This window comes from Canis lupus, chromosome 12, assembly GCF_003254725.2.
Source record: "Canis lupus dingo isolate Sandy chromosome 12, ASM325472v2, whole genome shotgun sequence".
Lineage (NCBI taxonomy): Eukaryota > Metazoa > Chordata > Mammalia > Carnivora > Canidae > Canis > Canis lupus.
The window spans coordinates 57,823,892-57,850,765 of record NC_064254.1 but is presented as its reverse complement, the minus strand read 5'-3'; the positions used below and the strand labels follow the sequence as shown (position 1 = coordinate 57,850,765).

Genomic DNA, 26,874 nt, shown 5'->3' with positions numbered 1-26,874 from the left:
CAGATGACAAGCGGATGTTATTATTATTCACTTCCGGGTGCAACCAATCGGGCGCCATCTTGTCTTGTTCGTGAAGAAGTAGAAGCATCGAAAGGTTTGGAGAGGTATTACCGGAACGGTGGCGACAACGGTGTTCCGGAACCAGAGTGGGTAAGTGGTGGAGAACAATTACGCGTGGGGACTTGGCAGGCCATTACAGCCTTCTTAGTTTCTGTGGCGAAGGTAGCATAACTTAAACACGTAGGCTGCGTACGCTTCTTGGCGCGACCGCTGGAACCTCATCTCCTTAAAGCGGCGGTGTCCGCCCGACTTGGTGAGTCAGAGCCGTGCTCTTAGTGAAAAGGAAACGTGGTTATTAGAGAGATTGCTCATGACCCCTTTCTCTAACTATGGGAGTTTTCTCTCGGATGAGAAGGGACTAATTGTTGGGCTCCTGACCGGCCGTTAAGCACTGCGCGTGCGCAGTGGGAACCCCCCCCCCCCCGTTATGGGCAGGGGGTGCTGGGGGGCGGAGGAGGCGGGGGCCCGGACCTGGACCTTTTGCGCTGTTGAGTTCTGACTACGCAGGCGCAGCCAAGGGCAAACGCTCCGGTTAACTACAATTAGGCTCCTTAGTTGGAATTTTTGCTGTTTTTTTATCCAGCGATGGGCATTATGTGTTAAGCTTCACAAGGGAAAGAGGAGTATCCAATACTTCAGTTGTGTTATCTTGTGGTGAATGTTATTATCTGAACTTGATGGGGCACGCGACGGATTTTGATTGTTGGTGGTTAATTCATAGAAGAGCAGAATTAACTTGGAATTTGTGACAAGTGCAGCCAAGCAAAAGTAAAAAACAAAACTTGAACGCTAAAGATTCACCCGTGGGACTGTCGTGGGGCTATAGGGATAGTAACGGTAAACTGGTTATTGGAAGATGTTCACGAGACTGTATTTTTAAAAAAATTATTAACACACTGTATTTTTTAAGAAGTTTTTGAAAAAAACAAAAAAAAATAAAGTTTTTGATCTACAGAAAAATTGAGCAGATGGTACAGAGTTCCCATATAAACATCCCTGCCTTACACACAGTTTCTTTATTATTAACATAGGTCAGTGTGATACATTTGTTACAACTAATGAACTAATATTGACACATTATTAACAACTGAAGTCTTTATTCATATTTCCTGAGTTTTAACTTAATGTGTTTTTTCTGTCCCAGGCTTCCATTTAGAATACTATATGATGTTTAGTTGTCATGTGTCCTTAGCTTTCTTTTGGTTGAGACAGTTTTCAGGCTTTCTTAGTTTTTGATGAGTGTTTCAGGCTGAATTGTGTCCCTCCAAAATGAATGTGTTCATCCCGCCAAGTGCCCCCCTCAGTGCCCATCACCCAGTTACCCCAACCCCCCATCCACCTCCCTTGGCGGGATGAGCACTGGGTGTTATGCTATATGTTGGCAAATTGAACTCCAAAAAAACAAACAAAAGAAAAAATGTGTTGAAGTCAGTACCTCAAAAGTAGCCGTATGTTGAGATAGGGTCTTTAAAGAACTAGAATGAAGTCATTAGAGTAGGTTTTAATCTCTCATGACTCGTGTCTTTATAAGTAGAGATCATATAAAACAGCGGACTATACGCCAAAGAGATGGGGCCTTCAAATGAAACCAACCCTTCTGATATTTTGATCTTGGACTTCTAGCCTCCAGAAGTATGGGAAAATAAATTCCTGTTCTTTAAGCTACATAGTGTGTGGTACTTTGTTATGACAGCCCTAGCAAAATAATAGTGACCTTGACAGTTTTTAGGATCACTAGTCAGATATGTTGTGGGTTGCCCTCCTACTGGAATTTGATGTTTTTCTCATAGTAAGACTGGCATTAGGAGTTTTTGAGAGGAAGATCGCAGAGGAGCAGTGCTTTTTTCAGGACATCCTATCAAGGGTATGTAATATGAATGTGATTTATCACATTGATATTGACCTTGATCACCTGCTTAAAGTAGTGTTTGTCAAGTTTCTACACTCTAGTTACTCTTTCCTATTCACCTCCTCTTTTCCATACTGTACTCATTGGAAGGAAGTCCTTTTGCACAGTTTACATTTGAGGATTAGAGGGTTATGTTTTCCCTTTAGGGTGGAGTATCTACACAATTTATTTGGAATTCTTCTGCATGGAAAATTTGTCCCTGCCAATTTACTTAATCATTTATTTACATCAGTATTTAGATATTTATGTCCTAATTTGTGTTGTAATGCAGTGTTAACCTTATTTTGTTGCTCAAATTTTAACAGCTTTGGACATTGGGAGCTCTTTCAGTTGTCTACTGTGACATGCCCCCATCCTTTAAATTTTAAAATTTTTTTATTGAAAGAAATTTTTTTTAGCGGTTTTCTTCTTGGCACTACAAGATGCTCCAGGATCATACTGTATGTTTTTTCCTCACTCTGAAGAATCAGTTATTTCTCTAAGGGTTCTGATTCTCTTTATTGGGGAGTGGTATTAGAACCAAGATATGTATGCTTTCTGCTCCTGGGATGTCATTTCCTTTAGACTTGCTCTCTCTCTTTACATTTATTTTTCAATTATCACTTTTTTTGTATTTATTACCAAACTATCCAATTTTCCAATATTTTTGAGTGCCTCTTTTGATCTGCAAGCTGCAAAGTATTTCAATATGTACTAGAACATATGTCCCATCAAGTAGCAAAAGTTTTACTGCATTTTAAATGATTACAAGGTTAGTCTCTATTGGGGCCATTTCCACCTAACCTGAATTGAACAAATGAATTCTTTTTGGCTTTGAGGTCAGTCACCTGGTGTTGTAGGCCTGAAATGGCAGAAAAGAGGACTGTTGAATTTTGTGGTTTCTAAACTTTGTGTGTGTGTTGTGAGAAACGTTTCACCATATGCATTAAAGGATAGATGTGTTTCTTTGTCTCTGATTTTGCAATTGATGTTTAAGTGCTTTAAAACAAACACTGCATTTTCATCCTCACTCATCTCTGTTAGTCTATGAGAGGACTTTTGCAAATATTAATGATTGTCATTTAAATAAGTAAATTTAAGAACCTCAGAGCAATAAATGTTCTAATATAGTCATTTAAGAAATAGATAAATGATGATCATTTCTGGTTGTATTAATTTCTTAGGGATACTGTAACAAATTACCGTAAACTGAGGGCCTAAAACAACAGAAATTTATTCTTCACAGTTCTCTGGGCTAGTGGTCCAAAATAAAGGTTTTTGCAGGGCCATACTTGCTTGCTCCACTCCCAGCTCCCCACCCTTGTTTTAGGTGAAGATCGTTTCTTGTCTCTTCCTAGCTTCTGGTGGTTCCCAGCAATTCTTGGTTTTCCTTAGCCGTAGACACATCACTCCAGTCATAATGGTGTTCTCCCTATGTGGGTCTGTGTCTCTAATAAAAACAATTATTAGATTAGGACCTACATTAATCCAGTATGACCTCACATCTTGAAAATACATATGCAGAGACGCTATTTTCAGATAAGGTCACACTCAAAGTTTATGGGAGTGTGGATAGGACTTAAACGTATCTCTCTAAGAGGACACAGTTCGTTCCATAACAGTGATCATTGTCATGAGCTAGATTTTTCTAGCCATATGTGATAACTTGGATGATCTGAACCAGACCATGGTTATCTGTCCTTTTGTTTTTCCTAAATCCCAATTGTTTCCAAGGAGATGGCAGTTAATTTAATCCCATAAAGGAAAGGGCTTGCAGCCTGGCTAATCTGTAATCAAATTTCCCTAACTTGAGAAGTTGTGCCTAAGGATCTTTAATATTAAGACTGAAGGAAGGACAGATAAATTGGAATTGACTTTTGATGCTATAAAATCAGAGTAGCAGTATTAGGATGTTATTTTCTTCATTGAATACTAGTGTATTTACTTGATAATAAATTTCAGTGAAGAATAAAATATTTTACCACTCAATATGGGCAAAGCACCATGGAGAATCCAAATAATTATAAGATTGTCCTCAAGAAGATCTTGTTTGAGGAAAGAAAAAAAAAAGAATTTAATGTAAGTCTCTGTAACTGTACACTGAATCATCTTTAACTTACCATTATGGAAATTTTCAAACAGTGCAAAAGTAGAATGTAACGAACCATAATGTACTTATCACTCATCTTTAACAGTTAGCAATATTTTCTAAGTTATTATTAAACCAATGTGTAAATGTCGTTTTTAATGATACAGTGCTATGTTATTTCATTGAAAAATACTGGAATTAGAAGATTAATTTTTTTTTTTTTAAGATTTTATTTAGGGCAGCCCAGGTGGCGCAGCGGTTTAGCGCCACCTGCAGCCCAGGGTGTGATCCTGGAGACCCTGGATCGACTCCGCGTCAGGCTCTCTGTATGATGTCTGCTTCTTCCTCTGCCTGTGTCTCTGCCTCTCTCTCTTTAAAATCTTTTAAAAAAAAGATTTTATTTATTCATAGAGACAGAGAGAAAGAGAGCCAGAGACACAGGCAGAGGGAGAAGCGGGCCCTACGCAGGGAGCCCGACGCGGGACCCGAAGCGGGACCCGATACCGGGTCCCCAGGATCATGCCCCGGGCGCAGGCGGCGCTAAACCCCTGTGCCACTGGGGCTGCCCACAAGATAAATTTTTTTATTATTGTCGTATGTGACTTCATAGTCTTGTTTTCCAGATTTTGCAGTTGCTATGTTTATTAGTAAAAAAGATTATATGGTGAAGAAGAAAGTGTGGGGTTTCTAAATCCTTGCTTTCAAATCACTTGTAATCAGTCCTTTTCTTTCATCAGGAAATAATTAATGAAGCCCTTTATCAAGCATTGTGATAGATGCTGAAACATACATAAAAGTTTATATTAAATATCTGAGTATACTATACTAAGTCTTTTCTTAAAATCTATCCCTTTACAAAATTCAGCATATCTCTACATTTTATTCTCATGACCAGAGATAACCCTTTTTAACTAGATTATAGAAATTTACTCTAAATCCTTCATAAGAAAATGAGACAGAGGTTAGGTAATTTAACCAAAGTCTCATAGTTACATTGTATGTTGTTTATTATCTGTATCAGCTACTATGGGCTATGCTGATCAGCTGCTGCTTTGACTTTTAAAAATCTGTAGATTTACTTTTAAAAAATACACACTCGTGGTTTAGTCCGTTAAGCATCCAACTCTTGGGTTTCAGCTCAGGTCATAGGTCTCAGGGGTTGTGGGATTGAGCCCCACCCACATTAGGCTCAGTGCTTAGTGCAGAGTCTGCTTGTCTCTCCCCCTCTGCTCTTCCCCCCTGTTTGCTGGTGCTCTCTCTCTCTCAAATAAAATCTTAAATATATACACTTATGGTAAAATAATTCAAAGAAGAGAAAAATACAAAATAATCAACATTTCCTGGTCTCTTTTTGCTTCCCAGAGCTCACTAGTTTTTAAGAGTTTTTGTAATGTGGGAATTTTCTATGCCAAATTGCATTCATTAAAAAAAAAAAAAAAGGTTTATTTGAGAGAGAGATAGTGTGTGTGTCTTGTGTGTGTGTGGTGGGGAGGGGCAGATGGAGAGAGAACCTTAAGCAGACTCCGCACTGAGCGTGAAGCCTGATGTGGGGCTGTCTCATGACCCTGAGATCACAAACTGAGGCAAAACCAAAAGTCGGACACTTAACTGCGCCATTCACGCACCACTAAATTGCATCCTTAATAAGAAAAAAACCCTCAAGTGGCAGAATTATTCATGCTGTATCATAAGTTATTTATTTTTTTACTTCTTAAGGCAATTTATATATCAATATATGTCAGCATATAAAAGTCTTATCTTACTCATTTTAGTGGCTGAATAACAATTCACCGTATGGTTCACTTTTATCTCTGCCTCTGAGTGACCCTAAAAGCAGATGTTCCATGTTATAAACATGCTTCAGGTTTTTGAGGAACATGGGGAGTATACTCGGTTTAAAGTTCTTATGTGGAATTGCTGGGTCAGAGAAATGTGCATTTACAATGTTGAGAAAATACTGTAATGCTAAATTGTTTCCCAAAAAGACTAGCCATTTGGTATTTTACCTATTTCCTCATTTAACACACATCTTCTGTAGACAAGTCAAGTTTTTCAACTGCAGACTGAATTGAAGCGTTCTATTAAATACCTAACTTCTTACTTCCTTGACTTCTACTGTTGCCTTCTTTGTTGTATTTTTTTTCTGTTCTGCTTCTCACAATTTCACCTCACCTCTCTTCTTGTATTTTTCTCAGCCTAAGTGTATTAAACACTGTATATGAATAGTAGCTTCCATAAAAGCTTGGGGCAAGAAGCATTGAAAAACATAGTAAAAGTAGAAGTGACTGGTCAACAAACAAAAATGGCTACAAGTAATACAAATTAAACTCCTGAAAATATGCAAATAAAAATTTTTTGTGCATAAGGAAACTTCTGAAGTTTCTTCTTTTTTTAAGTAATAAAAGCTTCAATTTATGATATTGTGAGAGGTAGGGACAGGCAGAGATTTTTTCCAAAATACGAAATGAAATCTGGTTAAGTCTCAGATTGCTTTTAAAGAAGAAAAACGAGTTGAGTAGAATTGGCATGGCTTGATTACCAACTCTACAGTCCCCCATGCTCCCAGCCCAGTTGTAAACTTGAGGAGTGCTATCTAAAGTGATACTGAGACCATCTTTATGGTGAATTAAACTCTACCTTTTTGAAGGCGCTTCTGCTGAGTTTTCATGTGTTTCTCATTTAATCCTCACAAGAGCTCTATGAGGTAGACACATATCTTCCGTTTTATAGATGAGATAACTAAGAGAATAATTTGCCCATGTTCAGACAGCTAGTGAATGGTTTAGGTAGCATGATGAACCAGACAGAGCTTGTGCTCTGAAGGTCAAGTTACAAGTGATGTTCAGAAAACTAAAAAGGAGAATAGAAAAAGTTGTTCATTACAACCAGTAAACATGAATAGGTAAAAGCAACTTCATTTAGAGTTATTTTTAGAGAAGTAAATATGTGTATTGGAAATGATGGTAGCGAGTGAGTGCACATCTGTTTGCAACTCTAGTAAGCACTGTATATATAGCTAGTTATAATGCCTATGCTGTATGAGTTTATAACCTATGACAGAAAAATCTATGCATTGAGTTCTGATATACCATTAGAGCTTTGGAAATACAGCAAACCATGCTTCCACTAGCTTTTTGGTTCTCATAAATACAAAATTTTTTTATCATTAACCTTTAAAAGTAAATGGAGCCAGAGACCGTTCCATTTTTTCAGTTGGTATTTAATGACTGCTGTGTGCGAGAAGCTGGAAGATAAAAAGGTGAATAGATTTGTCTATTCACAAATAGACAACTTCTATCTACTTTTAAAAGCTGTTGATTTAATGGGAATAAAATGCAAACGTTTGAGGGACAAACTTTTCACCTTACTGGTGTTAATTTTTAAACTTAGTATTCTATAGAAAAATCTAAATTAATGCATTGTATTACTTCTTTGTGCCATTTCAGTTAATACCAGGTGGATGAGATCTTTTCAAATGTTTGTTTCTCAGCATATATGACAGTACATAAATTATTATTTTGTATTAATTATTTCAAAATGTAAATAGATATTTTGAGAGGAAAAAAATGTTAAAAAGTTTTCTCATTTGTAATGTATCTATTTCCCTTAACTTTATAATGGTAAATAGTTTCTCATTATAAAGTTAAATAGAAGAAAAAGCTCCAAATTAATTTGGAGATGATCGCACTTTTATGTTGCAACTCTAGACTTTATTTTTATTAATTTTAATAACTTCATAATCTAAGAGTAAACATATACTCTTTTTCTCCCCCCCCCCCCCAGGGCATAAGTAATCTTGCTGCTATGCTTCCAAGCTGTAGTCTGAATCAACCTAAATTTTAAACAGAAGGTGAACCTCTGAGGTCAGTCAAAATAGCAGTTGGTATTTCTTCTGGGTGTTTCCATTTTATTTACTGTTATCTCTTCATTAAAGTTGTAAAGAGTTCTAGTAAGTTGTATAGCTTTTAAAGTGTTTAAAGGTAGAGTTGCAAAAGAGGAGAGGGGAAAAAGGAAAGAAGAAAGAAAATCTGAAGAGAGATTAGAAAAAGAAGCATATGTAGCTTGCAACTGATACCCAGTCTGTTGTTGGTCTCAGGTGTGGTGCTATTAAGTTTTTATTTTGCCAAAGTCCAGTGAAGTCATTATAATAGACTATTAGTGTAACTAGAAGTCAAGTGCACTTGACTATAAGTAAGTCAAGGTAACAAAGGAATGCATCTTTCCTAATTTACGGTGTTCTTCAGTTGAAAGGTCAGAATCTGCCTTTGATAGAACTCTAACATTCTATGAATGCTGCAAGGACTAGAGCTGCATACTCTTAAGAGACTGAATTGTAACAGTCAGTTGTCCTATTTTAGTGGGTGTTTCTTACTGCTTATTAATCTGACGTATTTTTTGTGATCCTGCAATGATAAGGCTTGCTTTTGTCTTGTTTTTTAGAATAGAGGAAAGGGTCAGTCTAAAAAGATTCATTTAATAAACATCTATTTATTTAAGATTTTGTTTATTTAATTCATGAGAGAGGCAGAGACACAGGCAGAGTGAGAAGCAGGCTGCATGCAGGGAGCCTGATGTAGGACTCGATCCCGGTACTCTGGGATCACACCCTGAGCCAAAGGCAGATGCTCACCGCTGAGCCACCCAGGTGTTCCAGTAAAAATTTATTTAATCCCTGTTCTCTGCCTTAGGGTACAAAAATAAAGAAACATACCCTACTTACCATGTATGTCATTGGTTGTATATCAGTATTGGGTAAAGCACAAATACTAGATTTGTATGAATTCTAAACTTTTTATTTTATTTTATTTATTTTTGAATTCTAAACTTTTTAATATGAAAGTTTTCAAAGTAGTTTAGAGAACAGTAGACTATGTGATGAAACCCCTTCCTCATACCCATCAGCTAGATTTAATAGTTACTAACATATATTCTCTCTCCTTCTGTTTTCCATGCTATTTACATTTTAAGAAACTTGGTCTTGTAGGCTATCTCACCTTCTGGATTTGTCGGATTGTTTCTTTTGATACTGTTTATGTCATTCTTTTGTTCCTTGCAACTTCTTTATCCTGAAAGTGAGATCCAAAAGCTCAAATGGGGACACCTGGGTGACTCAGTGGTTAAGCGTGTGCCTTCGGCTCAGGATGTGATCCTGGAGTCCCGGGATTGAGTCCCATATTGGGCTATCTGCATGGAGCCTGCTTCTCCCTCTGCCTATGTCTGTGCCTCTCTTTCTCTGTATCTCTCATGAATAAATAAAATAAAAAATATTAAAAAAAACTCCAGTGGATTCAGTTAAACACTTTTGGCGAAAATATTCATAGTGATTCTGGGGGCATAATGCTGTACCTCTTGAGGGAGGCTCCTTGTAGGGTTCAGCACCCTTTGATTTTGTGATTTCCTATCAACTTTTAAGATTTCCTGAATCAGTTGTTTCATTAGGTTTGGTAATATGGTGATTTTCTAAGTCTATTCTACTTCTGCATTCATTAGCTGTAATTATTTATAAGGAAGAGTTTTCCTTCATCAGCTAGAGCTGTTTCGTTACCCTTTTTAGTGAGTCTTGGTTGGGGAGAGATTAAAATCACTTTTTTCCCTATAATCTTTAAAATAACTCCATTTCCAGAGATCTGTATTGGAAAAAAATAGATTTTTTCCATCTTTTTGAGCTAAATTGATTAAAGTTATGCTTGCCATCAAGTTCTGATACCATCATTAACATGAGATTTTATACTCTTGCTTGCCAACCTAAAAATTCCAGTTGCCTCTGGCAACCTGTTGACCAGAATTTTAGAGCTCTGATCACATAAATGTATCATCCTATAATTTTGATGTATGAGCTTTTAAAATTAAAGAACTCTCATTCTCATTTTAAACTATTTATTTTGTTAAAGGTAGAAAATCAGATCTATTTTAAAAGTCAGCATGTGGGATCAAGGAGGACAGCCTTGGCAGCAATGGCCCTTGAACCAGCAACAGTGGATGCAGTCATTCCAGCACCAGCAGGATCCAAGTAAGGAAACAAATTGAATTGGAAGTTGGGGAAGGAGAGATAGAGATGAGTAGGAGATAGGCCATGGGATTAAGGGAAGTGGAATTGGTTTATTGGAAATACTATTACATAGCGTACATATTAGGGAATGGATTTCTCTTTAGGGGACTTCCCCAAAGAGTAAAAGGATTCACAAATATTTTTCATTTTAAGACTGATTTAGTTCTTGCTTTTCACAAGAAAGGGGAAACTCTTCCTTAAATGTGTTGCTTAAGTAAAAGCATACTTCTGTTGTTAATGCCAGGTCTTACAATTCTATGTAACTCATAGTCGACTGATGGTATGTTATAGATATTATTTAAAAATTTCTTATTATTATGGAGTATTTTGATCATGTATGGATATAGAGAAGAATATAGGGAGCCCCCATGTATTACTTAGTTTTAACAGTTATTCACCATAATTTTATTTCATTAACGTGACCCCTTCCACTGCCCTTTTATTGGTTAATCTGATACTATTTCTATTCTTAATAGCTACATAGCATTCTGTTACAGGACTATAGTTTAATACATCACTTTTGGATGATTGGGTGTAGCTTTTTACTTTTTGAAATAATAACCATAATTTTGTATACATGTTTTTGCATTGTACTTGTCCATTTATTTGCTGAGGGGAAAAAAACATCCAAGAACTAGGTTTGTTACATCAATGTTGCACATGTGAAAAGTTTTAGATATATCAGATACACGTTGCCCAGGTTCAGCTCCACCTGGGTTATGCCAGTCTGTTTCCACCAAAATATATGAGAATACTTATTTGATCTTTATTGAGATGTTAAAAAAACATTGTATTCTATTTTGTCTTCTTTATTAAAAATATAAGATCTTAAAATATTATGTATATATATTGGAGAAGGAAGAGGACCTTTAATGTAGCAAGGGAATACATTTTGAGTAAAGAATGACTAGGAAATTGTTAAGGGAGATGTATTTGACTAGAGAAGGGAGCTATATGTAAAGAAGGGTGACTGTGAGGAGGAATAGGAATAGGTAACTATACTCCTCTGAAGTCTGAGGCTCCAGTATAGGCCTCAGTGAGGCCTCAATAGGACCTGTTGGAAGAAGAATTGAGTTTGATCATTTTTTTAAAAGAATTTATTTATTTATTTGAGAGAGAAAGAGAGAGACAGAAATAGCGAGAGATAGATGAGCAGGGAAGAGAGGGAGAAGCAGGCTCCCTGCTGTGTAGGGACACTCCCCCCGCCCCCCCCAAAAGGTGCGGCTGGATCCCAGGACCCTGGGATCGTGACCTGAGCTGAAGGCAGACGCCCAACTGACTGAACCACCTAGGTGCCCCTGATCATTGGTTTTTATAGTAAACTAAGATACAGGGGGTAAATTTCTTTTGAGTTAGTGTCAGAAATCAGTTAAGAGTGTTTTCTGAAAGTTTTATGGTTACATTATTATGTAGCCCGAATATGGGTTATTTTCTAAGCATCCTTTCAGCCATAATATTCTGTAATATTTAAAATCTCTAGTAAGGCATAGCTGAGATGATTGTTTTACGTTGAGGCACTATTCTTTTAGCTCTTAAATTCTGACTGTTAAATTCTGCTATGGTAAATTACAGGCCAGATTGACTGGGCTGCGTTGGCTCAAGCTTGGATTGCCCAAAGAGAAGCCTCAGGGCAGCAGAGTATGGTAGAACAGCCACCAGGAATGATGCCAAATGGACAGGACATGTCTACAATGGAATCTGGTCCAAACAATCATGGGAATTTCCAAGGGGATTCAAACTTTAACAGAATGTGGCAACCAGGTTTGTTATTTCATGTTATCCAGATTTTAGGACTATTTTAAAAATAAAATGTGGATTAAATGAAACTTTAATTTGCTTAGTTTTATGACTTCTTGAAATTAATGCTCCTTAAAGAATAGGCAGTTTCATTTAGATTTGACCTTGAAATTTTATGGTTAAATTTATTCTGTACTCAGTCTGCTAGCATTGTGGCACTCAGTTTGATTCTTTTCTCGGTTCTTCATTCCTAGGCTGACAGGGGCTGGGAACACTGGAAACCTCACTTGGCATCTAGGGAAGAGAGCATTCTATGTCTCTCTGTTGCAACCTCTGGCCTTTTCAGAAGCAGCACTGGCAGAGCAAAACATGTCTAGCCTCTAATTAAAGAAATACTGTGTCACTATGTGACAAATTAGTCTGTCAAATATTTTCTGCCCCTACCATCCACCCATCTTTTTCTTCCTGTTTTTTTCAGATAGTGAAGATCTTCCATAAGTTTTTATGTTTTATTTTTTTGTTTGTTTGCTTGCTTTTTTACTTCACAGTATGATTTAGATTTCTTGATGCTAGTTCAGTTTTCCATGTCTTGTGATGCTATTTTTAACTTTTTAATAGTCACTTTAAAATATTTATAGAGGAATCTTACATTTGAGTATGCTGATGGTGAAGTTTTTATCTCCCTTTCCCTATTGACACTTACTGTTCCTCAATGTAAGAGTGGAAAACTTACGAGGTAATACTCTAACCTCACTTTTAAAAGAATAATGAGTATTCTAATCTTTGATACTGTGAGGTAGTTTATTTCTAGTTTCCTCGAAGCTACCCCAAATTTCCCCAGGTTTGAAAATGTTTTGGTTCCCAAGTTCAAGTTCATAAATGATTCACCCTGGCATTCCCACTCCCCAATTTATTCTACTGGCTTTCTTTGTGACCTGGGCAAGTGATTTAACCTCTGTGTGCCTCAGTTTCCCCTCCTGAAATTGGCAAAAATAATACCTGATTTCTCCCTACCTCACAGGGATGTTGTGAGGATAAATGTGTTCATGCGAGAAAGAAATTATATATAAAATCTCAAGGTGTTATTTTTTATGGTATTGTTACTGAACAGAAATAGAAAAATTGAACAAAAAAATTGCTTTGGATTCTGTTACGTTTATTAAAAAAAACAATATGAGGCATTTGATTTCCGTATGTTTAGGATATGAATTAGAGTGGAGTTAGCTCATTTGAATTATTTATTAGTTTAATTAATTGCTTATTTTAAAGATATACTAGAGGAATTTGACCAAGAAGTCATAAATTTTTAAATCTGTTTCTTTGCTGAAAAATCTTTCTTGAGATCTTAAAAATTTGTGTTGATTTTGTTATAACCCCCTGTTGAATGTTTTTATGCCTAAATCCTAAATAGAATGGGGAATGCATCAGCAGCCCCCACACCCCCCTCCAGATCAGCCATGGATGCCACCAACACCAGGCCCAATGGACATTGTTCCTCCTTCCGAAGACAGCAACAGTCAGGACAGTGGGGAATTTGCCCCTGACAACAGGCATATATTTAACCAGAACAATCACAACTTTGGTGGACCACCCGATAATTTTGCAGTGGGGCCAGTGAACCAGTTTGACTATCAGGTGAAAGATATTTTGTTGCTTTAATATTGTAGATGTGCACGTAATCCATTCTTTGGAAGTGTCTCATCAAGAGTACCTAAGATCTGTGTTTCACTTTTCAGTCTTGTACAGATAAACACATAATATTATGTCTCAGAAAAGTTACCAATTTTTGAGTATTAAAATCATTAGATGCTTATTTTCTGGTTTTTGATTTGCTTAGGAGAATGATATAAAGGATCATTAGGAAAGATTTGGATAAAATGAAAAATGTGTAAGTTCAATAGCTATATGATGTTTTGTTTTCTAATAATTTCAAAATGGTATATTTAAATGTTGAATAAAGTTTAGAAAATGTGCAGTAGTTGAATACATTATTTGTCAATAATAGATTATGGATAAGACATGAATAAAATACATGAAGAACAGATCATCTTCCTAAATGCAGTTCCTTCTGCTATGTAGAATTATGACTTTTTCTAGTGATGTCATTTTTTTTTTCCATTCTGACATGACATGTTAATGGAATTGTACATAATTTCCTTTGTAGCATCTAATTCATTTCTAGGGACATAGAACTCTATGGGGAATAGTATTATTATGTGGGGCTTTATTTTCTCTAACTACTCTGCCAAGGGTCCACCCTTAAATTATGGTACTAGGCGTCATTTTGAAATAACTGATGGCAGTTGTTACCTTATAAACTGAGCTAGTATAATTTAAAATTTTGAAAAAAATCCATATGTTGTTTCACTAACTAGATTAATAATGGACATAAATGTAAATATTCACCTTAAGAATAATCTTTATTCATACATATTCACATAATTGTGGTATACTCATACTTGGTATACAGATATGACTGTTTGGTTTGGTTTTGAAGAAATGTAGTAGTAGGAGCTTCTACTTACACCCTATTATCTTGATAGATCCCTATGTTAACAAGACAGCTCCGTTGGCAATGGGCTTAGAAAAGCCTCTGAAAATCGCAAAATTGCAAAAAATATTTAATGATAGTAAGCTTTATTTTGTTAAAATAGATACTTCTTGCTAGATTATAGAAACAGTTTAAGTTCCCATAAGAAATAAGTTGGAATTGATTAAAAAAATTTTTTTCCTGTATTTTCTAGTTCCAGAAAAATTCACATTTGATTTCTTGGTAGTGGAAGGATTAGTTTATAAATGGATTCAGAATGAAAAAGGGCATACATATATCCTTTTCTATACTTCTTGAAAATAGTGTATTAGCTGAATTTTAGATGGCTCTTTGCATTTACATAGGTAGAAAATCTTTACCTTTCTTAAGAAAAAGTAAGCCTAGGTCTTGGGGCTACAGAAATATCGGTGGATATTAGAACCATGGAATTCTTGGATTTGCTGCACACATGGATTTCTACTGTCCCAGTTCATAACACACGTGTGTCCCAGAGAGTATATTGTATTAATGTGAAGAAAAATAAACTGCAATACTCTTTCAGCATGGGGCTGCTTTTGGTCCACCGCAAGGTGGATTTCATCCTCCTTATTGGCAACCAGGACCTCCAGGACCTCCAGCACCTCCCCAGAATCGAAGAGAAAGGCCATCATCATTCAGGGATCGGCAGCGATCACCTATTGCACTTCCTGTGAAGCAGGAGCCTCCACAAATTGGTAGCTATTTAAGTTTAGTGAACCACAATTGACATGATTTCTTAATCATGTAAAGAGAATGTTTTGTTTTCTTAAGTTTTGTTATACTTTTGATATGTTAGGAATTGATAGTTTAAAACCCTATGATTTTATAGGCATAACCTTTAAAATTAAAAAAAGATAATGGTCTAAAAGATAAAAAATTCTGAATAATTTTAAGATAAATTGTTACCTTAAACTCCAGATTTTGTTATGAATTTTAAATTTATCATGGCCATAGCATTTTTTTTTTTTTGGTCTTATTTATGCTTTTAAAGATTTTACTAATTTTTTGAGAGAGATTGAGAGAGCACGAGCAGTGGAGAGGGGCAGAGGAAGATGGAGAAGCAGGCTCTTGGCTGAGCAGGGAACCCAGTGCAGAGCTCCATCCCAGAAGCCTGGGATCAATACCTGAGCTAAAGGCATTCGCTTAATCAAATGAGCGACTAGGCGCCCTATGGCCATAGCATCTTGATATTTTTTTCATTGTTGACAGTTTGATACATTATGCCAGTATATGAAGTTTCCCCTTTAAAAACTTCTTAGTTGTTCTCTGTCTCTGGTCTCTTTCCATTCCCAGTTCATCTGACACACTAATGTCAGATTAATTTTCCTTTTATTATTTCACTTTCCAGAAATATTTTGGCAGAAGATTTAAATTTTCATCATTTTATTACAACTAATTTAGGTCTAATGACAAGTTACAAACTTACACTACTTTATATCTAGAAATCCAAATCAAACACTTAATAGAGCAGAACGTTTAAGTCTTAACTTTTTATTACAAAGTAGATATTTTAGGAAGATTCTAATTTCTTTTTTAACTTATGGAATCATATTTGTTCAGATGAATTCTCATTGTGAAAATAGACTTATACTTTTGTTTGACTCTGTTCTATTTTCATATTTTAAGAAGCAATGTAGTGTAAGTTTGGCTTGGAATTAGCCCACATCTCTGCTACTGTCTTTTTAATTTTGAGCACATCACTTAATCTTTTTGAGTGTCAGTTTTCTTATTTGAAAAAGAGATGGAATAATAGTGATTTTTTTATTTTTTTTATTATTTTTTTTAGAATTAAGCAAGATAATTTAATGTGCTTTCATATTGCCTGGCTCATTATAAGCATTAACACAATATTCACTGCTATCATTAAAAATGATCTTAAAGAGAAGCATAATGGTTAATGGGTTGCTTTACCACTGTCTTAGTAGAGAATGATAGTTATAAGCACTCTTTATTTACTCAGAATTCTTTAATTTACTCACAAAGTTTGTAGAAATTCAAGAATAAGGAACTCCTGCATTTATGATTTTTACTTAACTAGCTTACAGGTACTTTTTTCCATGTGAAACAGATGCAGTAAAACGCAGGACTCTTCCAGCTTGGATTCGAGAAGGTCTTGAAAAAATGGAACGTGAAAAGCAAAAGAAGTTGGAGAAAGAAAGAATGGAGCAACAACGTTCACAGTTGTCCAAAAAAGAAAAGAAGGCCACAGAAGATGCTGAAGGAGGAGATGGCCCTCGTTTACCTCAGAGAAGTAAATTTGTGAGTATTAGAATCACTTAACATGGAAGTCTGTGTCATTTATGTGTGAAAATTATTGAAAGAAAAAACTAATGGAGCCTATAGAAAAGTATTAGTATAATGTTCTTGAGATTACTTTTAGTAAGTATTTTGAGAATTATGATTGTGTATGTTGTTATTGAGGGTGAATAAGGAGGAAAGGAGCAGTAAGCTTATAAAATGTTCTTTTTTTTTTTTTTTTCATTGGAGTTCAATTTGAAAATGTTCTTTTCAGCTTTTCAGAGAGGAATTATTCTGTGGGATGCTAGATAGATCTCACCTTGAGAAACAAATCTGTATTTTCTTGTTGGAGTATTACAATGATCACCTTTTACTTAGGATTTTTAAGGGTAACTGTAGGACAGTTTGCCTAAAGAAGAGTTCTCTTTTTAAGGTGTGCTATTTGGGTACTGAAAACTGATAGCTAGAAACAGACTGCTGGCATTCCCTATCTGAAGTAGACCTCATTTCTTACCTGTCCGTTTTACAGTGAAAAGGGGCAAATTTCACTAAGTTTCAGAGCCAGCTAAGATCTAGAAACTACAGAATTTTAAGTCACATGATTTTAGGTAAATAGCTTAAATTTATAGTTAAGGTTATACTGAATAACATGAATGTGGTCCATTTATCCAAAGTTTTACAAGCCACTCATTTCAGTACCATCATATATAATCGATATTAAATCAGTCTTGGCGTGATATATTCCTAGTTACTTACTGGTAAAATAAAGTCAAAATTGACTAAGGAAAAAAAGTTGGAAAGTAATTAAAATAATTGATTCTTATAAGCTATCTCATAATCTTACATTTCCTCTCAGGTAACAACTTTATACTACTAACTTAAGTTACATACTATAACTTCTAAATTATATCCAAAATATAATTTAGAAATTTCATTTTTATATATTTGTTTCATAGACTTTTTAATTTGGGGTTTTAAAAAAATGTGTAAGAGAATGATTTTATATTATAAGCCTGAAGTTGGGCTACCCATACTATTACTTTTTTTTAGGATAGTGATGAGGAAGATGAAGACACTGAAAATGTTGAAGCTGCTAGTAGTGGAAAAGTCACCAGAAGTCCATCTCCAGTTCCTCAAGAAGAGCAGAGTGAACCAGAGATGACTGAAGAAGAGAAAGAGTATCAAATGGTAGAATGTTAAATTTCTTACCATGTATAGGATTTTTAAATTTTTGTTTTTTTATTGTTTATTTTTTGGAGAGGGGAAGGTGGGGGTGCAGAGGGAGAGAGGGGTCCACACCCAGCATGAAGCCCAACATGGGGCTCCATCTCACAACCCTGAGATCATGACCTGAGCTGAAATCAGGAGTCAGGTGCTTAACTGACTGAGCCACCCAGGTTGCCCCAGTTTTTGTATTTTAGAATAATTTTCAAGATACTTGCTTTCCGGGACGCCTGGGTGGCTCAGCGGTTTAGTGGTCTGCCTTTGGCTCAGGGCGTGATCCTGGAGACCTGGGAATAGAGTCCCACGTTGGGCTTCCTGCATGGAGCCTGCTTCTGCCTCTGCCTCTGCCTCTTTCTCTCTCTCTCTCTCTCTCTCATTAATAAATAAATCTTTAAAAAAATGTTTATAAAATGGCTTTGGCTATTAATTTTTTATAAACACATAAAATACCCTTTCATAGATGTTGCTGACAAAAATGCTTCTGACCGAAATTCTACTGGATGTCACAGATGAAGAAATTTATTATGTAGCCAAAGATGCACACCGGAAAGCAACGAAAGGTATATTGTGGGTGTTCTTAGTTTTGTTTTTCTGGGAGTATTTTGGTTTTGGTGGCTCTTTTGGACTTTTTTTTTTGTTGTCCTTGCTGAATTCTAGCAGATACTTGAATATTTCTTCTTGCATGTTTTAACTCTCTGGGAAAGGTTAGATTTGTAGATACCATATTAAAACTATACAAGTATACAAATATTTTTCTTTTACCCAACTTGCCTGAGCACAAATGAGCAGTTATGCTATTGTTCCATAAAAAGCGTAGTGGAAAAATTCTTGATGTTCAATTTATTTCAGAGTTTTTTTTTTTATAGATATTGTGGTATTGGTGTATAACTTCTAATACAGTTTAGTTTCATTAATGGATTATGAACCTTTAGTTTTCACAATTTACCACTTGTAGTTCTTACAGAAGCAAGAAATTTACCTCCCCACCTCCCATATTTTTAGTAACACTTAGAAAATATATCAAAAGCAGATTTTAAATTATGGGCCATAACCTCAAAAATAAAATACTGATGTGTACTGGTCAACATTTTTCTTCGTTATAAACCAATTTCAGCTCACTTCAGAATTAAAATTTCAAGGCCAGACATGCTACTGGTTTAAAGTGAATGTTATGTTTTTAATGTTTCTTCTCTCCCCAAAAAGCAGCAATAGTAGTAGATTTAACAATACCATAGACTCTCATGACTATGAAATCGTGGCTATTTGTGTTAACATGTTGTTCCTGTTGTTGATGTGATACAAAGCTCCTGCAAAACAGCTGGCACAGTCCAGTGCACTGGCTTCCCTCACTGGACTCGGTAAGTGTTTTCCTTATTTGTGAGAGGGCCTTAAAGGGAAAATCACACTTACCTTGTCTCTCTACATGTTCTGTTTTGAAACTGTACTATTCCTATTCAGTTTATAAAATCTAGGTCTTAGGGTTATATCAGTCTCTCAAAGGTTTGTCTATCTTTTTTTTACTAAAGCATTCACAGAGGGATTATAAATGTGACTAATTCATAGTTTATTGGGGCAAGTTGTAATAGTTCATAATTAAGCTGTGATAATATTTAAGCTCACCTTCAAAATTATTGCATCCATGCTTTAGGGAAGAACCTATCCACTAATGCTTTTAAGCACCTTTATTTAGATTGTGTTGTAGCAAGTTGAGTTTTAACATAGAGGAAAGGAGTTTATTTTATCATAGTATAATAGTAGTGATGTGTTCATAATTTGCTCTTTGCATGATATATTCTCAAGTATATAAAAGCTTGAATGTGCCTTTTCCGCATCATTTCAAATTAATCTTTGTGGGGATCAACAGAAATGGGTAGAACCAAATGCCCATGTGATTTTGTTATGATTACTATTTAGGTCACTTCAGGGTGGGGAGTAGTTTTAGCACTATACCATTTCTGTACCTTTGAGAATTGTATTACCTGGGATTTTTGAGGTTTGAACAATGAAAGGATTAATTTTAGAAGTATTTTTAGGATCATTGGTAGTTGAATTGACTGGTTCTAGTGAGGCTTTGTTATTGCCCTGTTAAATGGTTTTGTTGATTAGTATGGACAGTAAAACAAAACCATTATCCTTTCTTTATACCATTATACCTTACACCATTCCTTCATGGTGAGAAATATATGAAATATTCCAGGAAGAATGAGATTCTATTAATTTTCAGGAGGGCTTATGAACTCCTTAAGAATTAGAATTTATACTTCTCCCCACCCCGAATAAGCATATCCTTCCAAGATAAGGCAATGAAAAAAGAAATTAGCTTTCTTCTCAGACCTTAAAATTTTTTTTAGTGTATAGAATAATTTTTCTATATGATAGACTGTGCTTTATACACACAGGTGGACTGGGTGGTTATGGATCGGGAGACAGTGAAGATGAGAGGAGTGACAGAGGCTCTGAGTCATCTGACACTGATGATGAGGAATTACGGCACCGAATCCGGCAAAAACAGGAAGCTTTTTGGAGAAAAGAAAAAGAACAGCAGCTGTTACATGATAAACAGATGGAAGGTATACCTTTTAGATTCTCTTAATTTTTGTCCAGTTTTATTTGTATTTTTATTTTTTAACCAACCTAACAATAACAAGGATAGAATTAACGATAGAATATAGACATTATGTGATACAACCGAAACCAAGGTTTTGGCTTATTTGGAGTCTCAAAATTAGTATTCAAAATATGTAGTTTATAAAAGGTAAACTTTGTCTAATTTTGTAAGATATTAATTTCAGTAGCTGTAAGTTAAGCTATTTAGGGTATTTTTATTTCTTTCTAAAGTTCTCAAAAATGAAAAAGAAAGCTTTTGAGATGGCAGAAATCTATTGGTAAAACTATTGAAAAATAACTTGTAGCTAGGATATTTAACATGCAGCTAGTAATATTTTGAAAATAGAGGGCTTTTTTTTAATAGAGGGCTTTTTATAGAAGTTTTTATTTTTTTTTTTTTTTTTTTTTTTTTTTTTTTTTTTTTATATAGAAGTTTTTAAATGCAAAATACTACATATGACTAGTTTTTTATAGTCTATATAATGCTAGGAATACTGCAGGAATAGTTTGAAGTTTTTGAAAAAGTCATACTTGGACAATTGGAAAGGTAATTATTGAGTTAGCAGTTGAAAATTCCTTATAAATTACCTAACTTATTTAAGTTGCCTTATTGGACAAAAGAGAAATCTTTTCTCATTGCTTCAAATGTACCTTTACACTTTGGTACTCTAGTTGGTGTACTGAGCATTTGAAATGTAGCTGACCCTAAATTGAAATATGCCATAGGTATAAAATACACAGTAGATTTGAAAGATTTTCTGTGCCCCCCCCCCATAGCAGAATATCTTAGTATGCTTTTAAATTTATTACATGTTGAAATGGTGTAATATTTTTGATATATTGGGTTAATAAACTATTGAAATTAAGTTCATCTCCTTTTATTTTTTTAAAGTAGTCACTAGATAATTTTGAATTGCTTATGGCTTGTATCCTATTTCTGTTGAACAATGCTGTTCTGTTATTATCTGATAGTTTGAAATTCGGTAGTTTGGGAGTTATTTTCATTATACAATTGACTTTTCATAGTATTTTTGTCTTTTTCTGTTTCAGAAGAAAAGCAGCAAACAGAAAGGGTTACAAAAGAGATGAATGAATTTATCCATAAAGAGCAAAATAGTTTATCACTACTAGAAGCAAGAGAAGCAGATGGTGATGTGGTTAATGAAAAGAAAAGAACTCCAAATGAAACTACGTCAGTTTTAGAACCAAAAAAAGAGCATAAAGAGAAAGAGAAACAAGGAAGGAGTAGATCAGGAAGTTCTAGTAGTGGTAGTTCCAGTAGCAATAGCAGAACTAGTAGTACTAGTAGTACTGTCTCTAGCTCTTCATATAGTTCTAGCTCAGGTAGTAGTCGCACTTCTTCTCGATCTTCTTCTCCTAAAAGGAAAAAAAGACATAGTAGGAGTAGATCTCCAACAATTAAAGCTAGACGGAGTAGAAGTAGAAGTTACTCACGCAGAATAAAAATAGAGAGCAATAGGGCTAGAGTAAAGATTAGAGATAGGAGGAGATCTAATAGAAATAGCATTGAAAGGGAAAGACGAAGAAATCGGAGTCCTTCTCGAGAGAGACGTAGAAGTAGAAGTCGCTCAAGGGATAGGCGAACCAATCGGTCCAGTCGCAGTAGGAGTCGAGATAGGCGTAAAATTGATGATCAACGTGGAAATCTTAGTGGGAGCAGTCATAAGCATAAAGGTGAGGCTAAAGAACAAGAGAGAAAAAAGGAGAGGAGCCGAAGTATAGATAAAGATAGGAAAAAGAAAGACAAAGAAAGGGAACGAGAACAGGATAAAAGAAAAGAGAAACAAAAAAGGGAAGAAAAAGATTTTAAGTTCAGTAGTCAGGATGATAGGTTAAAAAGGAAACGAGAAAGTGAAAGAACATTCTCTAGGAGTGGTTCTATATCTGTTAAAATTATCAGACATGATTCTAGACAGGATAGTAAGAAAAGTACTACCAAAGATAGCAAAAAACATTCAGGCTCTGATTCTAGTGGAAGGAGCAGTTCTGAATCTCCAGGAAGTAGCAAAGAAAAGAAGGCTAAGAAGCCTAAACATAGTCGATCGCGATCCATGGAGAAATCTCAAAGGTCTGGTAAGAAGGCAAGCCGCAAACACAAGTCTAAGTCCCGATCAAGGTAGTATACTTTTTAAAGTATTTTGTCTGATTTTTAAAAAAAAATTTGAATTTATTCAAAGTTGAAAGTGTCCTTTCTCTCTCTCTCTTTAATAAACTCAGTTTGGTACTTGATAAATGATCATAGTCTTAAGTAATTTTAGAAATCCTATATAATAATATTTATTTAAAAATTGCAGATTCTTTAGTTTAAAATACATTTTTATTTTTAAATTTGTCTTTTCCCTTTTTTTTTTCAGATCAACAACCCCTCCCCGTCGTAAACGCTGAGGAATGATGTGGCAAGAATGCCATGATGTTTAAAAAATTCCATGAGTTTTAAGGGCTTGTCTCATTATAGAGGCACATTGTGGCTGTGTAGGTGAAACCAGAATCTTTTTTTTTTTTTTTTAATCTGTAAATAGGTGTACTTTTTCCAAATGCTGCTCCAAGTTACTTAATAGGATTTCTTTGTATTACATTTTTTTCAAAAAAAAATAGTGCTTAATAAGACTATAAACATGCCATTCTCTTTCAGCTGTAATGTTCTTAAAATTATTCTTGAATGTACTGTGATGTCAATAAAGCTCTTCAGTTCATTTTTGTTAACCTCTTGCACCTTAATTTTATGATTTTAATCTAAGGAACGTACTTTTATAAAAAGGCAGCTGGAATTTTGTATAACAGGTTTTAAAGGTACTTCCTCTCATCTTCCCCAAAGAAAATGGTTTTAACTTAGTAGTTTGTCAAAGTTTGTAAATTGTACCCATGGATTTTTGTCAAATTCCAACTTTAAGGGTGTAGAAGAGGGCCAAAAATAGATCTTTACTTTTCATTTGGAAACATTTGAAAGCTTTCTAAACTTTTCTTCCTATTTTGAGGATTTTCAAGTAATATATTTTCTGTGTATAAAGTATGGTTTACTTCTTCTGTACAATGAAATTGCTGGAATCAATCAAGCCAGTGCATCATTAGAGTTATTTATAAGGAACAATTGTGTTTGACACTAATAGTCAAGTCTGGAACTGTATTCTGCAGTTATCCACTTCTGTTTTAGAAGCGTATTTTAAACACTGGGGTATGACAGAAATAAGACTCACAATTCAGTATATTTATTTATATTTTTAAAGTGTAATATGACCTCAGCTCAGTGGAGGAATGCTGTATTATGCAGGTTTGTGTCAATTTCATGACCTTAAAATGATTTGGTTTTGTCACTTTCTTACAATTATGATCAGTGAGTGGTCTAGCTATTTAAGGCAGTCATAACTTACAAGTAAAATGAGGCTCTGCAGGCATTTAAATGCTCAACTGCTTTCAGGGTCTGTTTTTATGTGATTATTCACTTATGCCACAATAGATACATCTCTGAAAACAAACGCTTTTACATTTTAGTTTAAAAAGGAAAAGAACAAGTTCAGGTCACGGAAAAGTTTTAAAGTAATGCCTTCTTACCAGCAATAGTTCATTTTAAAATAAGCCAGATTTTTGCCAAGATCAGTGTTTCTTCAAAATGAAGGTAGAAATAGATTTGTAAGTGTGCTCTTGTACCTCTACATAGGTTCTTAAATTTTGAGCAGTTATGCATTTATCTAGAGGAAATAAATCAACTGTGAATAAATGCATGTTTACCAAAATGGTTGTTTTACAGTGCATTTAGTTCTGATATTTATAAAGTTGATATTTCACAGAATAACTTTTAAATAGTTTGGAATTCTATATAGTTTAGACATCAGTCACGTGGAGACAAAATGAAAATGTGCAATATTTTTTATGTAGGTGAGCTAACACAATGTACCTAATTGCAGAATTATCAGATTAATTTGTAATAGATAAGTTGTATAACATTTTCATATCTTAAAATGTTTTTTAGATCAATCTTCAGGTGAAATAATATTTTCAAAATAAAATTCTACAGAAAAGTTCTGTTGGCTATGATATGCACATTTTTGGGCAAGACAAATGACTAGAGCCAAAAATAGTATTTGACAGTTTTATTTACTCTGCCATAATATGCAAGCTTCTTATTTAAATCTGTAGATATTTTTTAAAACACAGTCATGATATATGTGATTATTAGTAGATACATCAGTGTTATAATTAGATATTTGGGTTTTTCGGGTTTTATGGATAATTTAGAGAAATCATCATTTCACTGACATGTAATGAAGTATGTTTACCTTAGTGGTAAGATTTTCTGAAATAGGGCTTCCATGATTTGGGATGTGAATGCTAACACACATAAGTTGACTAGATACTTAATTTGGTTATGAAATCTTCTAAAATGACACCACCAGAAAATCAGTAGATTCGATTTTTGAGACAATCATGGGTCTGAATTGATTAATAAAACTGTCTTGGGTTTCTCTTTTAAAGTATTTCTAGTGTATTAATCATACTTGTTTTTGTGCAATGGGGGTTATACCACACCATTAAGAGAATAAAATGTAATTTGAAAGAGGGAATTACAAGATTTGTTTAATGAAGGCCCCAAAATATAAATAAAGACTGGTGTGGAATCTCAGTGTATGTTTTCTGCCATTGTAAAATGTCTTTTTTTAGCATCTGTTTCTAATGGTATAATACACAATAGGTGAATTTCCCAAATATTCATTTTTTTTTTCAATGTCTAAGTTACTGTTTCTTCAAAGAAACACATGAAGTATAAGTAGTAGGTGAGACTTTTTGTTTTATGTGGGAATTTTTACATAGGAATTGTATAAGGTCCAAAATTCCTGTAATACTGTCTTATGGAAACGTTTACATTTAAATGGAGTTTTTCTTCTCTTATATACATTAAAGTCTATTTTCATTTATTGACGTTTCTAAAATGTACTAATCATGGTTTGATAGAAATACTATTAGATCCGTTGGATTGTCCTGACTGCTGCTTAATATATTTTGAGCAAATCCTGTAAATACTGTGAGCCTCAATTTCTTCAACTATAGAAGGGTGGAATTTGATTATTTCTAAGGTGTTGATTGAGTACTTCTAGCTCTTAAGTTTTTCGGTTTTCAGTTGGATTTGACTGTAATGTCTAACACTGAATGGGAAAATAGGCTTTTTATTAGCCCTTAACATAACTCGTGTGATGAGCTACATTATATACCCTAAAGGTTTGTCATGTATAGTATTTTCCTCTACACAAAGATCAAATCTGCCACAATTCTGATTATGATAGTGTCAACTAAGATGAAATTATGCTGTGTTACCAGTTTATGTGGAATTCTGTAAATATGAAAATACAGCAGTTAAACTCTTGAGTAGGCATACATCATTTCAAAAGGGTTAAAACTTAGCTGTAAAGGGAGCACTTTACACTTAATTTGAATGAAAAAAGTTTTTATAAATATTAAGTTTCAAAATACTAAATAGTTTTTTATAGTAAAATAAATTGTAGACTCTGTTTTACAACATTTGGGTAAGGCCATAGCATTGGTCTAGGAAATATCTCCCAACAATGGCCATCATACTACAACTGCTAGTCTTTCCAACACAACTCAGGTTTAAGCATCATTGAAAAAGCCTTTGTTGATTTTTATAGAGAAAAGTATAATGAGCTAGTTTGGCTTATGAGGGCCAAACTAGTGGATATTCAAGAGGCTTTTGTTTCCTGTCAGTATTAAGGCAAATAATTATAAATTGCCTTTGTTGTTGCCTTTGTTGTTGAAAAGGTAATGGGAAGACCCTGAAGCCTAGGGAAGTGGTACAAAGTACATTTAAATAAAGCTTTTAAAACTTTAATCATACTTGTACTTTGCTTTTTCCTTGGATTTGTCATTCCAACAAATATAACACGTGCTAAATGTTCTTTTGTGCCAGAGTTTTGTGCCTTCATTTGGAGAGATGGTCATGTGTCCTGAGGAACTCTGAAGAGGACATAACAAAAATCTGCAGCCACTCTTAGGAGGAGGTCAATTAAGAAGCCATATGTGAAAGACTATTACTGAGCAGTAAATTTCATTCAAAGAACCCTTTACCAATTTGACCCTGCCTGTTGAAAATGTACAATGATTTTTTGCCTCTTAATCTTGGAAATGTATCATTGCTCTTCTTACTCAAGGAAGGGCTTTTTGTACATTTAGAAGTAAAGTGATACTGATCACCGTTTTTAGTTTTCAATGAAGTTTGCCTAGCTTGAGTGATTAACAGACCTACTACATAATGTATTCCCTGCCCAGAATATTCCCAGGTTACTTGGAGAAACTGAAGTTTCAGTTTAGACTCCTCCCCTTCTATGACATTTGAGTGCCTTGAAAGGGGAAGCGATTCTACTCTTAGGAGGTGCTTCCATGCA

At 34.8% G+C, this 26,874-nt stretch overlaps 1 protein-coding gene across 11 annotated transcripts; it reads left to right on the top strand.

The window, feature by feature from the left end:
* The first annotated feature begins 17 nt into the window (after positions 1-17).
* On the top strand, positions 18-26,699 carry PNISR (PNN interacting serine and arginine rich protein). Of its 11 annotated transcripts, XR_007401326.1 has the most exons (15): positions 19-150; positions 7,821-7,900; positions 9,929-10,047; positions 11,659-11,847; positions 13,235-13,458; positions 14,916-15,087; positions 16,461-16,651; positions 17,681-17,818; positions 18,315-18,414; positions 19,159-19,212; positions 20,254-20,424; positions 21,488-22,598; positions 22,837-22,954; positions 23,707-23,750; positions 26,400-26,699. XR_007401326.1 is itself a non-coding variant. In XM_025444863.3 (13 exons), exons 3-13 carry the CDS (start codon positions 9,960-9,962, stop codon positions 22,865-22,867), a joined length of 2,445 nt encoding a protein of 814 aa, XP_025300648.1. In that variant the 5' UTR covers positions 19-150; positions 7,821-7,900; positions 9,929-9,959; the 3' UTR covers positions 22,868-25,100. The 11 variants fall into 11 exon arrangements, 8 of the variants coding, with proteins under 8 accessions (XP_048948362.1, XP_025300648.1, XP_048948360.1 ...); XR_007401324.1 differs by lacking the exon at positions 23,707-23,750; XR_007401325.1 differs by lacking the exon at positions 26,400-26,699 and having other exon boundaries at positions 23,707-25,495.
* Positions 26,700-26,874: the final 175 nt, after the last annotated feature.

Excerpts from the sequence above, each read along its gene's own strand:
- PNISR (XM_049092405.1), top strand. The coding sequence starts at position 9,960 with ATGTGGGATCAAGGAGGACAGCCTTGGCAGCAATGGCCCTTGAACCAG. Across the intron at positions 16,652-17,680 it reads TACCTCAGAGAAGTAAATTT|GATAGTGATGAGGAAGATGA; the intron begins GTGAGTATTAGA and ends ACTTTTTTTTAG. Across the intron at positions 17,819-18,314 it reads AAGAGAAAGAGTATCAAATG|ATGTTGCTGACAAAAATGCT; the intron begins GTAGAATGTTAA and ends ACCCTTTCATAG.